Here is a 19,183-nt window from a genome sequence, read left to right on the forward strand (position 1 = left end):
CTTGCTTCCCAACCGCATGGTTCTATGCGCAGTCCCTCTGCATGGCATGTTGAACATGTCTTTTACCGTAGCCTCAGGTGACCAAAGCTTTGTGAGTGGATTTGGTAGACAGAAACTGGAAGAAGCCTGTCATATATGTATGTGTGTGTGTGTCTGTGTTTGTCCACCACCATTGCTTGACAACCATTGTTGGTGTGTTGATATCCTCATAACATAGTGGTTCAGCAAAAGATATTGATAGAATAAGTACCAGGCTTATAAAAAACAAAACCTAGGGTCAGTCCATTCTCCTAAAAATTCTTCAAGGTGGTGCCTCAGTATGGCTGCAGTCTAATAACTGAAACAAGTAAAAGATAAATGCCAAAAGATATCAATGTAAGGTTTCTATTTTCATGGCTTTCACAAGCCATCCGTTAACAATCAATTTTCTTAGTAACCATCAGGTTTTAAGGTATGTTTTCTTGTCAAGGGCCTTCTCCTTGTCAACAAATACTACATATAGTGTTTTGCTCTAAGCCAAGAAACTTCTGTAGTTGGTTCACTAAGAAGAGGATGTCAGATGTTCCTGTGCTAGCATCAAGCTAAATTGCATCTCATCTACACTAATTTTACCTTGATAGCTGCAATATAATTCTGCACTTCTTTAAAGCATCTCCTTTGCGCTTGTAGCAGTTGACAATGATACTGCTACACCATCTGTTGGTGGAAGTAATACCTCCTTGCACCACCAGATTAACTAGGATGTCTCCTATTTTCACCATTTATATTCAACATCCATGGCCCTGAAAGGTCTATTATTTTAACTGCCTTCCTATGCTTAATGGTTCTTTCAACAACATAGCAGTAAACCTTGATAGCTGGTTCTTCTATTGAGTTCATGCGGGGCAATCCTTCTCTCTCTCTCTCTCTCTCTCTCTCTCTCTCTCTCTCTCCTCCTCCTCCTCACATGACAACCACTTTTAGGAACACATCCATACCTCTTTCTACAGATTCACGATGACACTACCTCACAGTTCAGAACACTTCACAACACAAACCATTTTATTTTGGTTTCTTTCCTTGCTAACATATACCTGACACCTAGCTAACCTTTCTAGCTTCCTGCTATCATTTCTTACCCACCTCTTTCTTTCAATAATCTGACAACTATACTCCATTTTAAAACTAGGGAGCAGGTTCTAAAGGATCTATTTTACTTTTCCAGGTTTTCTCCTTGGGAATTTGACGAAGGAAAGCTACAGCACTTTGCCCCGGGAACATATATGCACAGGTAGTTAATGCAGGAACTTACCTTTAATTATATCACATAATGATTTTTTACTGTATTGCTGCATGATTGGTATCATACTATCAACTGCTGGTGCACATATATTATTCATTTATATACCATATTGATAATGTGACACATATACTGTGTTTTAATATTGCTAATACTTCAATTTTACCCATGTAATGTAATATGTTATAATATCTTTATAAGATATATGATTGCTGGTGTAACTTATGATATTACTGATACAATTTATCAAGACAACATATGTATGGTTTGTTAATTTTTATATCATTACTTCATTTTGTATTGCTGTTTTTGATTACACAACTGTTATGTTATTTATATAATATTAGGTAATTATAGGGCAACAAGCTGGCAGAATTGTTAGCATGCTGAACAAAATGTTTAGCAGCATTTCATCCGTCTCCATGTTCTGAACTCAAAATCTGTTGAGGTTGACTTTGCTTTTCATCTTTTTGGGTGTCAATAAAATAAATACTAGTTGAGCACAGGGGTTGATATAATCAACTTACCCACTCCCTTGGACTTCCTGGCCCTATGCCAGAATTTGAAACCAATATAATATTAAATACTATTTATGGTAATGATATTTATCATTTATAGTAATAGTATTTATCATTGCGATATTGCCAGTATTAATGGGTTGATAGTTTTATATTTTTGTGATAATGTGATATAATTTTAGTTTGCTTTCCATAAAGTGAGGACAGGACAACAGTTATCAGTTGCTTCGAGGTCTTTGTTTTCATTTGGATGCATTTTTGCCCATGTAAATGCTGAAGTGCACACTCTAGTTGCCATAACTGTATAATTATTTTGTTAGTTTTCATTGATCCAACCATAGAAGTAGATTTTCAAGTCAAATAAGTGACAGCTACAACCGTAATGGGCAAGCATTTTTACAGTTGGTTGAATGGGTTTAGTGACACACCACTGGCTGTTAGTTTACATCACTGGTGCAAATGGCTGAGGGTAGTGCTAAGTAAGGCTTACTTAGGAGCACTACCCTATTGTATAATATGACAGGCACAGTCATAGCTGTGTGATTAAGAGGCTTGCTTCCCAACCATCTGGTCTTGGGTTCAATTCAACTGTGCAGCATGTTGGGTAAGTGTCTTCAACTATAGCCCCAGGCCAACCAAAGCCTTGTGGGTGGATTTGGTTGGTAGAAGTTGAAAGAAACCAACCACTCATTGTGAAAACTAATAGAAAATCATCATATGGTACATGTATCTTTACATCATCATCATTTTGCATCCATATTCCATGCTAGAATGGGTTGGATCATTTGACAGGATGCAACAGGTGAGAGGACTGTGTTGAGCTCCAGTGTCTATTTTGGCATGGTTTCTACAGTTGGATGGCCTTCCTAAAGCCAACCAATTTACAGAGCATACTGGCTGCTTTGTTGTGTGTGTAACCAGCACTAGTGAGGTCACCAAATAGCTTGCAAAACAAGACTTCTTGATTGAGAGTGGTGAGGATTATTGAGGAAGGTGGCATATACCAGCTAGAGTATGCTAGATGGATAGGAACAAATGTCTTGCTGATACATGGCTACCCTAGCTAGAAAAGGAGAGAAGATGGTGGTGATGAGTGTCCAGGCCCCCTCTGGGTACAAGAGTGTGAATACAAGAAGGATTTATTTATATATTATAGTTATCAGTTAGAACAGGTTTAATCAAGCATTATTAATAACAACCTTAATACATTCTATTGTATTTTGAGAGTCAATCTACATCATAGATATAGGCTTCGTAGAAAATTTAAAACTAAGAATCATCAGATCAACTTTTGTATCCGGTCAGCTCATTGTAATTTACAGTATGTATATATATATATATATGTATATATATATATATTGGCTTAAAAATTTTCTATCCGGTCAGCTCATTGCAATTTATAATATATATCTTAATATCTTAATATGAAACCAACGGTAGCCTTAATACACAAATAAAAAACTTTTATCCACCAATATGGTGTTGAGCACTCATTTTCATTGTACGACCTTCATGCATATGTATATATATATATGTATAATAAACAGAAAACATATATAGTATAGTATTCAATGCTCCATTAGAAATAAATAAATTCCAGCAAAATGCTAAAACAATTACATAAGACGAGTAGAAACATTATGCAGTCATGCATTTTACCTCATCTGTGTTTGGCAATAAATACAACAATTGATGTTAAAGTTCCAATATATATATATTTTTCCCCTTATATAAATAATCAACAACTTTGCATGTCGCGTAAAACGTATGATTTGTTAATTATGATACCTTGTATGGCTGTTTTCGATTACATGACTAATATAATTAATCAACAACTTGGCCTGTCACGTAAAATTTGTGAGGTTGTTGATTATTTGCATAGTGAGGGTAAAATGTATATATTTGAAGCCTTAACATCATCGATTGTTGTATTTATTGCAGAACACTGATGAGGTGAAGTGCATTATTGCATAATGTTTCCACTACTCTTGTGTAATTATTTTGGTGTTTTGCTGAAATGCATGTATGTCCTTCATAGCACTGAATACCACACCTGTTTTCTGTCTGTTATTATCTCTATAATTTGGCTCATATTCTGCACTCTAGCATGTCCCAGGTTTGATGCCCCTACTGAGCTCAGTTTTGGGTTGCATGTTGCATCTTACTGTGCCCCTTTTGGATTTTGTATATATGTATACAGTCGTCAAATAATCCATAAGTCAGAAAAAATATGCATTTGTATACTTGTCAGTGGTGCAGGCATATTAACCAAAATTGTTGTTGTTACTCCGTCGCTTATGACGTCGAGGGTTCCAGTTGATCCGATCAATGGAACAGCCTGCTCGTGAAATTAACGTGCAAGTGGCTGAGCACTCCACAGACACGTGTACCCTTAACGTAGTTCTCGGGGATATTCAGCGTGACACAGTGTGACAAGGCTGACCCTTTGAATTACAGGCACAACAGAAACAGGAAGTAAGAGTGAGAGAAAGTTGTGGTAGAAGAGTACAGCAGGGTTTGCCACCATCTCCTGCCGGAGCCTCATGGAGCTTTAGGTGTTTTCGCTCAATAAACACTGCATATCATATAATGAGATACTTGATTACAGCACCGTCAAGTAAACCATGTGCTCTTTAGAGATGGCTCGTTTGGAAAAAGACATGGGGACTGCTCTCTGTTACATAAAGTTTTCAGTAGTTAACATAACATTTACTTTTATCATCACTTCTCGTCACTCCAACATGAATGAATTCCAAAACATTTGCATGTCAAACATTAAATTATTCTACAATCTCTTTACATTTTACAATTTTACTTCATTTCTTTCAAGTCTTATATTTCTTTTTTATATTTTTCTTCTGTCATGCTTTATCTTGTAATTATTTTCTGCATCTTATTTTCAATTTATTTCATTTTTTTTTTTTTTTGGTTGCATATTTTCTTTTTTTTTCTTTTTAATTTTAAATATTTTTACACTGTTGATCTTTAGGTTTCAATACTCGTGGTAAGTTTGTGCATGTCTCCGAAATTATCCTTAGTATACTGGCTTTTTAATTAATTTGTTTTCTTATAGCAATCGTGTGTGTGTGTGTGTGTGTGTGTACATACAACTAGGTGTGTGTCATCATCATTTAACGTAAGTCTTCCATGCTGGCAAATATCTGTGTGTGTGTGTGTGTATATAGATAGATAGATTGATAGATAGATAGATAGATAGATAGACAGATGTACATACATATACATATATGTATATATATACAGAGAGATATACATATGTGTGTGTGTATGTATATATATGTATATATATATATATATATATATATATATATATATATATACACACACAGTATATACTTGTATAAAAGTCAAATTTTTTAGACAATTTTTTAAGGTCAAATCTATGGGGTCAACTATTACAGGGATATTACTTTTGAGGGGCTGAAATTCAAGCTAGAATCTGAAGTACCATATCAGCAACAGAAGTCCAACTGATGTCTAAGCAAATAATAAAAACAAAAACACAATGAATTACAGCAATGCTACCAATTCTATGCATCAAAACACATATCCTAGTAAAACATAAAGGTTTAGCTATTAATTGAATGTTTTTCGCCTTACCAAAGTCATGCCTTTGTATGAATTCAGACAGTGGCATTTGCCAGTGTTCACCAATAGAGTTGTCTGTGAAACACGTTTCTCACCATGTAAATAATGAGTGTATGATGCATTTGTTTATTGTGCTTGAAGATGTATGCAGGCTTGCAGCATATCCTATGCATACATTTTAGAAATGGTGATGTAGCACCCATCAACAAATGTGTAGTGCTTGCTATTAAATGGTGTTTTACTATAAGCGCCAAGCATTCCACCTATAGAGCAGGCTACAGTAAGGTAGCCACACAATTTGGTAACAGTCTTATTTCTACATACAGGATAATACGGTACCTTGACCCACAAATGTTGTCCTGTGGTTTGTGAAATACTTGGGTCGACTTTTATGCGGAGGTCTATGGAAAATTCCCAGTTTTTTAGCCAAAAATAGGGGATTGACTATTACTCAAGTATATATGGCGTGTGTATGTGTATATATATATATATATATATATATATATATATATATATATATATATATATATATATATATATATACACAGGGTTTCCACAAGGTCTTTAGACAATTTTAAAAAGTCATTCTGAAAATCTTAGAAGAGGTGGCAACTAAATTTTTGTTGCATATTAATATGCTATTATCAAAGTTTATTCTATGGTATTAATAGTTTTATTAATGTTATGTTATCCAGTTTCCATTGCAATTTAAAAAATTGTTTCTATTTATCTAATGACTTTGTGGACACCCTATATATTTATATATATATATATATATATATATATATATATATATATTTATATATATATATATATATATATATATATATATATATATATATATGTATATATATATGTATAGATACGTAAATATACATTTATATATAGGTAGGTAGATACATATAAATATATATTCAAAGTGCTGACTGACCACTGCTCAAGTTTTATGTTTTTATACCAACAAAATTTGAGTAACAAGTCTCCCAGTCTCAGCTTTGAATATATATTATCCTACTTCCTCATATTGATTACTTTTTATGTTTAATTACCTTCACACCTGTATGCAACCATTCATAATCACACACACACATATACTTATGCATATTTATATATGTTTATGTTGGTATGTATTTTTTTATATTGACTTCTATTGTCTTGTTAGAGCCTGATGTGTGTTGAAGATTCAGTTTGTTATTGTCACCAATGACTAACAGGATCTGTTGTCACCAACCCACTAACTTGTCATCACCAATGACTAAGCAAATCACTTATCAATAATGACTAACTGCTATTTCCACATATGCTTTGTCAATCCAATACACATGACTATATATGTATGTAAATATGTGTGTATATCTAAATATATGTATGTAAATATGTGTGTATATCTAAATATATGTATGTAAATATGTGTGTATATCTAAATGTATGTATGTAAATATGTGTGTATATCTAAATATATGTAAATATGTGTGTATACCTAAATATATGTATGTAAATATGTGTGTATACCTAAATATATGTATGTAAATGTGTGTATACCTAAATATATGTATGTAAATGTGTGTATATCTAAATGTATGTATGTAAATATGTGTGTATATCTAAATGTATGTATGTAAATATGTGTGTATATCTAAATATATGTAAATATGTGTGTATATCTAAACATATGTAAATATGTGTGTATATCTAAATGTATGTATGTAAATATGTGTGTATATCTAAATGTATGTAAATATGTGTGTATATCTAAATGTATGTATGTAAATATGTGTGTATATCTAAATATATGTAAATATGTGTGTATATCTAAATGTATGTATGTAAATATGTGTGAATATCTAAATGTATGTATGTAAATATGTGTGTATATCTAAATGTATGTATGTAAATATGTGTGTATATCTAAATGTATGTATGTAAATATGTGTGTATATCTAAATGTATGTATGTAAATATGTGTGTACATCTAAATGTATGTATGTAAATATGTGTGTATATCTAAATGTATGTATGTAAATATGTGTGTATATCTAAATATATGTATGTAAATATGTGTATATCTAAATATATGTATGTAAATATGTGTGTATATCTAAATATATGTATGTAAATATGTATGTATATCTAAATGTATGTATGTAAATGTATGTATGTAAATATGTGTGTATATCTAAATATATGTATGTAAATATGTGTGTATATCTAAATGTATGTATGTAAATATGTGTGTATATCTAAATATATGTATGTAAATATGTGTGTATATCTAAATGTATGTATGTAAATATGTGTGTATATCTAAATGTATGTATGTAAATATGTGTGTATATCTAAATGTATGTATGTAAATATGTGTGTATATCTAAATAGATGTATGTAAATATGTGTGTATATCTAAATATATGTATGTAAATATGTATGTATATCTAAATGTATGTATGTAAATGTATGTATGTAAATATGTGTGTATATCTAAATATATGTATGTAAATATGTGTGTATATCTAAATGTATGTATGTAAATATGTGTGTATATCTAAATATATGTATGTAAATATGTGTGTATATCTAAATATATGTATGTAAATATGTGTGTATATCTAAATATATGTATGTAAATATGTGTGTATATCTAAATGTATGTATGTAAATATGTGTGTATATCTAAATGTATGTATGTAAATATGTGTGTATATCTAAATGTATGTATGTAAATATGTGTGTATATCTAAATGTATGTATGTAAATATGTGTGTATATCTAAATGTATGTATGTAAATATGTGTGTATATCTAAATGTATGTATGTAAATATGTGTGTATATCTAAATGTATGTATGTAAATATGTGTGAATATCTAAATGTATGTATGTAAATATGTGTGTATATCTAAATGTATGTATGTAAATATGTGTGTATATCTAAATGTATGTATGTAAATATGTGTGTATATCTAAATGTATGTATGTAAATATGTGTGTATATCTAAATGTATGTATGTAAATATGTGTGTATATCTAAATATATGTATGTAAATATGTGTGTATATCTAAATATATGTATGTAAATATGTGTGTATATCTAAATGTATGTATGTAAATATGTGTATATCTAAATGTATGTATGTAAATATGTGTGTATATCTAAATGTATGTATGTAAATGTGTGTATATCTAAATGTATGTATGTAAATATGTGTGAATATCTAAATGTATGTATGTAAATATGTGTGTATATCTAAATGTATGTATGTAAATATGTGTGTACATCTAAATGTATGTATGTAAATATCTGTGTATATCTAAATGTATGTATGTTAATATGTGTGTATATCTAAATGTATGTATGTTAATATGTGTGTATATCTAAATGTATGTATGTAAATATGTGTGTATATCTAAATGTATGTATGTAAATATGTGTGTATATCTAAATATATGTAAATATGTGTGTATATCTAAACATGTGTAAATATGTGTGTATATCTAAATGTATGTATGTAAATATGTGTGTATATCTAAATGTATGTAAATATGTGTGTATATCTAAATGTATGTATGTAAATATGTGTGTATATCTAAATGTATGTATGTAAATATGTGTGAATATCTAAATGTATGTATGTAAATATGTGTGTATATCTAAATGTATGTATGTAAATATGTGTGTATATCTAAATGTATGTATGTAAATATGTGTGTATATCTAAATGTATGTATGTAAATATGTGTGTATATCTAAATGTATGTATGTAAATATGTGTGTATATCTAAATATATGTATGTAAATATGTGTATATCTAAATATATGTATGTAAATATGTGTGTATATCTAAATATATGTATGTAAATATGTATGTATATCTAAATGTATGTATGTAAATATGTGTGTATATCTAAATGTATGTATGTAAATATGTGTGTATATCTAAATGTATGTATGTAAATATGTGTATATCTAAATATATGTATGTAAATATGTGTGTATATCTAAATATATGTATGTAAATATGTATGTATATCTAAATGTATGTATGTAAATATGTGTGTATATCTAAATGTATGTATGTAAATATGTGTGTATATCTAAATGTATGTATGTAAATATGTGTGTATATCTAAATATATGTATGTAAATATGTGTGTATATCTAAATGTATGTATGTAAATATGTGTGTATATCTAAATGTATGTATGTAAATATGTGTGTATATCTAAATAGATGTATGTAAATATGTGTGTATATCTAAATATATGTATGTAAATATGTGTGTATATCTAAATGTATGTATGTAAATATGTGTGTATATCTAAATGTATGTATGTAAATGTGTGTATATCTAAATGTATGTATGTAAATATGTGTGTATATCTAAATGTATGTATGTAAATATGTGTGTATATCTAAATATATGTATGTAAATATGTGTGTATATCTAAATGTATGTATGTAAATATGTGTGTATATCTAAATGTATGTATGTAAATATGTGTGTATATCTAAATATATGTATGTAAATATGTATGTATATCTAAATGTATGTATGTAAATATGTGTGTATATCTAAATATATGTATGTAAATATGTGTGTATATCTAAATATATGTATGTAAATATGTGTGTATATCTAAATATATGTATGTAAATATGTGTGTATATCTAAATATATGTATGTAAATATGTGTGTATATCTAAATGTATGTATGTAAATATGTGTGTATATCTAAATGTATGTATGTAAATATGTGTGTATATCTAAATGTATGTATGTAAATATGTGTGTATATCTAAATGTATGTATGTAAATATGTGTGTATATCTAAATGTATGTATGTAAATATGTGTGTATATCTAAATGTATGTATGTAAATATGTGTATATCTAAATGTATGTATGTAAATATGTGTGTATATCTAAATGTATGTATGTAAATATGTGTGTATATCTAAATGTATGTATGTAAATATGTTTGAATATCTAAATGTATGTATGTAAATATGTGTGTATATCTAAATGTATGTATGTAAATATGTGTGTATATCTAAATGTATGTATGTAAATATGTGTCTATATCTAAATGTATGTATGTAAATATGTGTGTATATCTAAATGTATGTATGTAAATATGTGTGTATATCTAAATATATGTATGTAAATACGTGTGTATATCTAAATGTATGTATGTAAATACGTGTGTATATCTAAATGTATGTATGTAAATATGTGTGTATATCTAAATGTATGTATGTAAATATGTGTGTATATCTAAATGTATGTATGTAAATATGTGTGTATATCTAAATGTATGTATGTAAATGTGTGTATATCTAAATGTATGTATGTAAATATGTGTGAATATCTAAATGTATGTATGTAAATATGTGTGTATATCTAAATGTATGTATGTAAATATGTGTGTATATCTAAATGTATGTATGTAAATATCTGTGTATATCTAAATGTATGTATGTAAATATCTGTGTATATCTAAATGTATGTATGTTAATATGTGTGTATATCTAAATGTATGTATGTTAATATGTGTGTATATCTAAATGTATGTATGTAAATATGTGTGTATATCTAAATGTATGTATGTAAATATGTGTGTATATCTAAATGTATGTATGTAAATATGTGTGTATATCTAAATGTATGTATGTAAATATGTGTGTATATCTAAATGTATGTATGTAAATATGTGTGTATATCTAAATGTATGTATGTAAATATGTGTGTATATCTAAATGTATGTATGTAAATATGTGTGTATATCTAAATGTATGTATGTAAATATGTGTGTATATCTAAATGTATGTATGTAAATATGTGTGTATATCTAAATGTATGTATGTAAATATGTGTGTATATCTAAATGTATGTATGTAAATATGTGTGTATATCTAAATGTATGTATGTAAATATGTGTGTATATCTAAATGTATGTATGTAAATATGTGTGTATATCTAAATGTATGTATGTAAATATGTGTGTATATCTAAATGTATGTATGTAAATATGTGTGTATATCTAAATGTATGTATGTAAATATGTGTGTATATCTAAATGTATGTATGTATGTAAATATGTGTGTATATCTAAATGTATGTATGTATGTAAATATGTGTGTATATCTAAATGTATGTATGTATGTAAATATGTGTGTATATCTAAATGTATGTATGTATGTAAATATGTGTGTATATCTAAATGTATGTATGTATGTAAATATGTGTGTATATCTAAATGTATGTATGTATGTAAATATGTGTGTATATCTAAATGTATGTATGTATGTAAATATGTGTGTATATCTAAATGTATGTATGTATGTAAATATGTGTGTATATCTAAATGTATGTATGTATGTAAATATGTGTGTATATCTAAATGTATGTATGTATGTAAATATGTGTGTATATCTAAATGTATGTATGTATGTAAATATGTGTGTATATCTAAATGTATGTATGTATGTAAATATGTGTGTATATCTAAATGTATGTATGTATGTAAATATGTGTGTATATCTAAATGTATGTATGTATGTAAATATGTGTGTATATCTAAATGTATGTATGTATGTAAATATGTGTGTATATCTAAATGTATGTATGTATGTAAATATGTGTGTATATCTAAATGTATGTATGTAAATATGTGTGTATATCTAAATGTATGTATGTATGTATGTAAATATGTGTATATCTAAATGTATGTATGTAAATATGTGTGTATATCTAAATGTATGTATGTATGTAAATATGTGTGTATATCTAAATGTATGTATGTATGTAAATATGTGTGTATATCTAAATGTATGTATGTATGTAAATATGTGTGTATATCTAAATGTATGTATGTATGTAAATATGTGTGTATATCTAAATGTATGTATGTATGTAAATATGTGTGTATATCTAAATGTATGTATGTATGTAAATATGTGTGTATATCTAAATGTATGTGTGTGTATTTGTATGTATGTGCGTATCTGTGTGTATGTATGTATGTGCGTATCTGTGTCTGTATATTCATGTTTATGTGTTTGTATATTTTGTTTTGGTGTTTGTATATTTTGTTTTGGTGTTTGTATATTTTGTTTTGGTGTTTGTATATTTTGTTTTGGTGTTTGTTTTGTAAGTTCTTGATATGAATCTTGTATTGAAAATAGATATTGCAGAGTGTCATTTTGCCAGTGAAAACACACATATACTGGTTGTATTTCAGTTTTATTACCAATTAATTAAATGATTATTTAATATATATATACACACACACACACACACACACATATACACCTGTAGATATGTGCAAGTATAACTAAGACTGAAGTAAAAAAAGTGTGTGTATGTGAGAGAGAGAGAGAGAGAGAGAGAGAGAGAGAAAGTGTAACTGACAATAGATAATTGATATTTTGTTTCCACTTGGTGCAGGGGACTATCTGTTGGTACCAGTTTATTGAAAGTCTTTTGGATTTGACAACTTAAGGAATGAAATATGTGCCCACTGCTGCACCTAGTGAAGTAGCTAGTTTTGAGGTTATCAGTATACATATCAGTGTATTAGCAACATTATATGGATGTCTGCCTCTGTTTAAGTAGGTTATTGTGTGGGATGTCATGCCTGAGTGAAATTCGTGTAGAGCTGGGTATTAGCACTGATAGATTGAATTAGAAGCATACAGAAGGGAAATAATCACATTATAGACAAGTTTATTACTTGTCATTTGTTTCTTTATTCATTCATACATGTTGGCAGTAGTACCAGCAGAACAAGAAGCCAACAGCAGTAACATTCCCAGTTCCAATCAGAGGTCAAGTTGTATGCATTGGCAAAAGAATCCCTAGTTTATCTTCACCTGTGTTGCATCCCAATGTCATAAGTCTCCAGCAAGGAGTGGTTTCACTGTGAAGTTATTGTAGATGGAGGGATCTACTACCCTCATCCCCAAACTTGAAGAAAAAGAAAAATAATCAGGTTCTATACTCTGTTCATAGACGTCTCTACAAACATAACTAGAAACTTCCTATCTCCAGTTAAACAACCTTTCCCAAGGACCCATTGGTATGATAACATCTTTAATGCCCATAATATTAAGGTTAGCTACACCAAAAGAAAATAGACACCCACACAATTCCATCCCATTCCCCAGCCCTTTATAGCTGAATTTCCACTAGCTATTCACTAGGGAAATCCTGAAATCCTTGCATTCAAACAATGTGGTCTACAGAACTAACCTCACTCCATCCAATGGCCTCATGAGAAACGATATGGCCATATGACCTGATAGCCAATGTTTGTGTTTCCAAGGGAAAATTCACATAACATATGTACACCTTCAGGTGCAAGGACAAGGAAAACTCCAACTCTCCATCTCACTTCACCTTGAGACTCTGAAACCAAGGAAGCATTTACCCAACATCAGATGAAGCATCCTCAACGGGGCCCACTGTATACGCCTGCAGTTCATAATTGTCAACTCTGCCTCCATGATAAATTGCATAATTCATATAACTAAAGAAAGAAAGGGAGAGGACAGAAAGGACACTGAGCAGAAGACATACTATATCACATGACTAAATGGCAAGAGCAGCTGACATATCACATGACCAATAGACTAGAGACTAAAATGTGATTTTTGTTTGTCTGTTACATATGTATCTATTGTGTGTCATAGTTGTAATATAATTCTGAATAATTTTGATGTTGTTTATATATTTAAGTAAAATTACTAAGAAAGATAAAGGCAGTGATGACAGGCATATTGTAGTGGGCCCCATAAAACTATTTTATGTATGTTGTTACATACTAATTAGGTTATCAAGGAAAAAGAAGACTGATGTCTTCCTCATATCATTCAACTACTAAGGACTATCTGGCTCCCCCACCCCCAACACACACACACACACACACAAAAGAGACTCTACACGGTGACTCAGGTAGAAATAGAAGCCGATTCTCTTCTCTCTCTCTCCCCCTCTCTCTCTCTTCGCTTTCTCCTTCACTCCACACCTTATTTTCATGAAAAGTAGTGGGCACATTGGATTGTGTGATGTGATCTTAGATATGCAATACCTGTGAGAATGACCAGGGTGGTCTTGGTTGGAATGTCTGTAATCATAGGTGTATTCAATCAGAGGTAACCCAGAGCTAAAAACCTACAACACCATCTATATTAGTACCCCACACTACAGTAATGAAAATAATAGACCCAAGAAAGGTTGTAACTGTCTGCAAATATAAAGACTTAACATGTTGCCCTCACTTCAAAATTTGCCTGAGATCTTACTAACTGCATGTTTTACAAATGTTTGCTTGTCTTGGCTGAAATATTGCTTGCTTTTCAGCTAAAAATATTGCCACAGTTCATGTAAAGTGCAGACAACAGGACCTTGACATCAAAAACAACATTTGAGTGGACAGCTTATTGGATTAGTGTCACTATATGGGATGTTGGTAGATCACATCCTTAAACAAGACACACTTTCTTAAACTGTTGTCTCTATTGAATTGAAACACAGTTTTATTGCTGTTTTTTTTCTTTTATATTTTGTTTGTTCTTTTTATGTTTTTTGTATTTTTATTTTCAGGTTTGCCTAGATCTGATAATTTTATTGTTGTTTTGTGTTATGTTTTTCCATTGTATTGAAAGTACTTATGTAAATATGTGCAGTACTAAGCAGAGTTATTCTCTGTGTGTGTGTGTGTGTGTGTCTTGGGGTTACTCTACATAATATGTATAGTCTTGGGGTATTCTATTTAATATATGTGCAGTGCCTAGTAGTGACACTGCCTATGAATTGTGTTTGTGTGTGTGGGTGCTGAACATATGAGGCATTTTGGCACAGCTGTTTTGGCATCACTGGTTTAACTGTGACTTGCAAGCTGGCAAATTCGTTAGCATTCTAGGTGAAATGCTTCGTGGTATTTCATCTGTCAGCAGAGAAACATCTTCACCTGTGTTGCATCCCAATGTGATAAAGCACCACCAAGGAGTGGTTTCACTGTGAAGTTATTATAGATGGAGGGATCTACCACCCTCATCCCCAAATTCTGCCGAGGTCTTACTTTGCCTTTCATCCTTTTGGGGTTGATAAATTAAGTACCAGATGCATACCGAGGTTGATCTAATCAACTGGCCCCCTCCCCCCAAAATTTAGGGCTTTGTGCCAAGAGTAGAAAAGATTAACGAGCAGAAGAAGGTGCTAGCTGCAGAGGGGAGACGACAATAGATATATTTTTTACCAAAATAATTTCAAACACATAACAAACAGATTGAGCAAAAAAATGAAGAAGGAAGAAAAAAGTTTAACAAACACCGTTATAAACAGTGTTACGTACAATTTGAGAAGCCACAAAAGTAAAATATCACAGAAGTGCAAACTTAAGTGGCAATAACTAAAGCACCACAACCAACAACTCCTCTTTTGATAGTCCAGGCAATAGAGAAAAGTATGGAAGAGATATGTTACAAAAGCGAGTACTTCCTTGCCAGAGCAAGTTACTTATGAGAGTGTGATGGCTGTGACATAACTCTGTTTCTCAAAAAATGGAGGTGTGGGTTGAGAACTTCCTTATACCCTTACAAATGGAGTTGAAGGGTTTACATGTCTGAGGAGTGTTCAGCAACTTGCTCATTAATTTCACAAGCAGGCTGTTTCATTGATCAGATCAACCAGAACCCTCATCATCATAACTGACAGAGTGCCGATATATTATATCATATTATATTATATCATATTATATTATATTACATGATATCATATTATATTATATTGTAAATGCTTGTGGCCTCATGTTTTGTGTGTTGCACTCACAATCACAAGATTGTGGTTTCAATTTCCAGAGTGGCAGTGCATTGTATTCTTGAGCAAGGACACAGCGCACTGCTGGGAATTGAACTCATGACCTTAAGATTGTGAGCCAAATGCGCCTAACCACTAAGCCATGCATCTTCACATTGTATCATATATTATATATAAAATGTATATGCATATATATATTTTTTTAATTTAATTTTTTTTTATTTTCCACAGCATTAATTGACCTTCTAAAAGACCCATCTCCACAAGTGAGAGGTAAAGCAGCCGAGGCGATGAGCCTTCTTTATAACTATTAATGGTAACTTTTTCTGAAATAAACCAACTCTTGCTGCAGAAGAAGAAAAACAGGAAGAGGAAAAAGAAGAGGAAGATGAAGGAAAAGGAGGAGGAAGAAGAAGGAGCAGAAACAAATTGTTGTTGTCGTTAAATTTTGTTTTTATTGTTATAATTGTTGTTTTTGTTATTGCTATTATTATTGTTATATTTTCGATTTTATTTTTTAACCAAATGAAATGAGATTGTATAATAATTTTCATTGTTATTATTATTATTAGCAAAATTGTTAGTGTCAGAAAAAAATGCCTTGCATTATTTGTTCCAGTTTTTTAAAGTTCTGATTTCAAACCCCACTGAGGTCAACTTTGCCTTTCATCCTTATGGGGTTAATAATATAAAGTACCAGTTAAATACTGGGTTCGATATAGTCATCTAAACTTCTCCACTTAAAATTGCTGTCTTTGTGTCTAAATTAGAAATTATTATTATTATTATTGTTTTCAAATTTTGGCACAATGTCAGCAGTTTTAGGAGAGGATACTAGTTGATTACATCGACTCCCCTATTATCCAACTGGTACTTATTTTATCAACCCTGGAAGGATGAGAGGCAAAGTTGACCTCAGCAGTATTTAAATTCAGGATTAAAAAGTTCAAATTCTGCCGAGGTCCCCTTTGCCTTTCATCCTTTCTGGGTCGATAAAATAAGTATCAGTTGAATACTGGGGTCGATTACATCGACCCCCCCACCCCCTTCCTCCAAAATGTCGGGCCTTGTACTTATAATGAAAAAATTATTATTATTATTATTATTATTATTATTATTATTATTATTATTATTATTTGTTTTTTGTTTGTTTTTTAAAATAAAACGAGATTATAAAATTTTATTGTTTTAAATATTGACAAAATTGTTAAAGCATCAGAGAAAATGCCTTGCGGTATTTGCTCTGGCTCATAACATATTTGAGTTCAAATCTCAAAGTGGTGAACTTTGCCTTTTATCCTGAGAATGATAAAATAAAGTGCTAGTCAAGTACTGGAGTTGATGCAATTGACTAATCCCTCCCCAAAATTTCTGGCCCTGTACCTATGTTAGGAGCAGTTATTGTCATCATGTTTTGAACTGTTTCCCACCAGCCTTCACTACACCCCTTATGTGTCTTAGCATTCCTGAAATGGGTGTTGTTTGGTCTTTTAGGAATGTAGAATTGTGTTTATATCTAGATCAATTTCGCTTTGTCATGGCATTTATTTTGTTGTTTCGGGAATTATTTTAATGTTCCATATGTTGTCTAGAGTATGTGTAATCATCATCATCATCATCATCATCTTCATTGCTGTTTTAGCGGCCACTTTTCTATATTTGCATGGATCAGGCAGAATTTGTTGAGGCAAACTTTCTACAGCTGGATGTAAACACACCAACACTGGTTGTCAATTAGTGGTGAGGGTCAAACATAGACACAAAGATACACAAACACACACACACACACACGTTGGACTTCTTTCAGTTTCCATCTACCAAATCCACTCACAAGGCTTTGGTCAGCCTGAAGCTATAGTAGAGGATACTTACTCAAGATGCCACACAGTAGGACTGAACCCAGAACCATGTGATTGGGAAGCAAGTCTCTTCCCATACAGCCACGCCTGCATCTATATATATATCCAACCACAAGGTTTTGTTTGGCCTGGAGCTACAGCAAAAGGTGCCTGTCTAAGGTGCAACACAGTAAGACTGAACCCAAGATCAATTGGTTAGGAAGTAAGCTTCTTAACCACATGGTCATGCCTGCTTGTATTGTAATGTGAACTGTTTTCCTGTTGGATGATGTTTGTGTTTAATTCGTTCCTGAAAAACACTCATAAAGCAAAAACTCGTAAGCCCGCGGTCTCGTAAAGTGAGGTATTACTTTATGCTGTGTAATCAGTGTTATAAGTTATATTGTTAGATGATAGTCATGTTTTGTATGTGTAATATGTATTGTGTTATAATAATGGAGAAACACTGTAAAATGTGACATTCATGAGTAGTTATATCAGATATCAATAGTATAAGAGTTTGTGTTTCATTATCTTATTGGCTGGTTACTGTATAATGTGTGTGTTGTATCTTAGTGGTTGTGTACTATGTGTGTTATTTTATTGGGTGGTTATTAGAAAGGGTATTTTTTTGATGCAGATCTTCTACTGTTTGTGTTGTGTCATTGAATTGAAAGTATCTTACATAGAATGTTGACTGTATCTAACAAGACTATCTTTTGGACCATGTGTAGCTTTGGTAAGCCCTGATATGGTTTATGTATTTTTGTGCATATTTCTTTTACATTACACTATGCTTGAATTATTATTGCTACTATTTTTACTTTCATAACCCACATTCTATTTATTTCAGTTTCAAGGACTTTATAACTTGTCCTATTCTTCACCTCTTTCCAGGCAATGTTTTTTTGTGACAAGAGATCAAGGTGTCTTTTAGAGTAGACATGTTTGCTCCAGTCTTTGATTATTATATCTTGACAGTTTGCCTTGGTGTTTTCAGTCTGGACAGGCATGTCCTAGATGATTGTAGTCAGGTCAGTGTCATGTAATGTATTTGGACTATGTTTGCATGCTAAAGTGTTGGCATATTGTCCAGTGAACATACCTGCCCACTCAAATCATTCATGT

General features: G+C 30.9%; 1 protein-coding gene across 2 annotated transcripts in view; it reads left to right on the forward strand.

The window, feature by feature from the left end:
- The window catches only part of LOC106878368 (maestro heat-like repeat-containing protein family member 1), a 97,173-nt gene extending 80,409 nt beyond the window's left edge, over window positions 1-16,764 (forward strand). Inside the window, exons 40-42 of one of the 2 annotated variants that reach the window (XM_089338162.1) lie at window positions 1,205-1,270; window positions 4,787-4,801; window positions 16,449-16,764. In XM_089338162.1, the coding sequence (XP_089194288.1) occupies window positions 1,205-1,270; window positions 4,787-4,801; window positions 16,449-16,531 (164 nt within the window). In that variant the 3' untranslated portion in view covers window positions 16,532-16,764. The remainder of the gene's footprint in view (window positions 1-1,204; window positions 1,271-4,786; window positions 4,802-16,448) is intronic. The other variant, XM_089338164.1, reaches the window with a different exon arrangement.
- Window positions 16,765-19,183: the final 2,419 nt, after the last annotated feature.

Source organism: Octopus bimaculoides, chromosome 20 (assembly GCF_046866305.1).
Source record: "Octopus bimaculoides isolate indiv1 chromosome 20, ASM4686630v1, whole genome shotgun sequence".
NCBI classification, from domain to species: domain Eukaryota; kingdom Metazoa; phylum Mollusca; class Cephalopoda; order Octopoda; family Octopodidae; genus Octopus; species Octopus bimaculoides.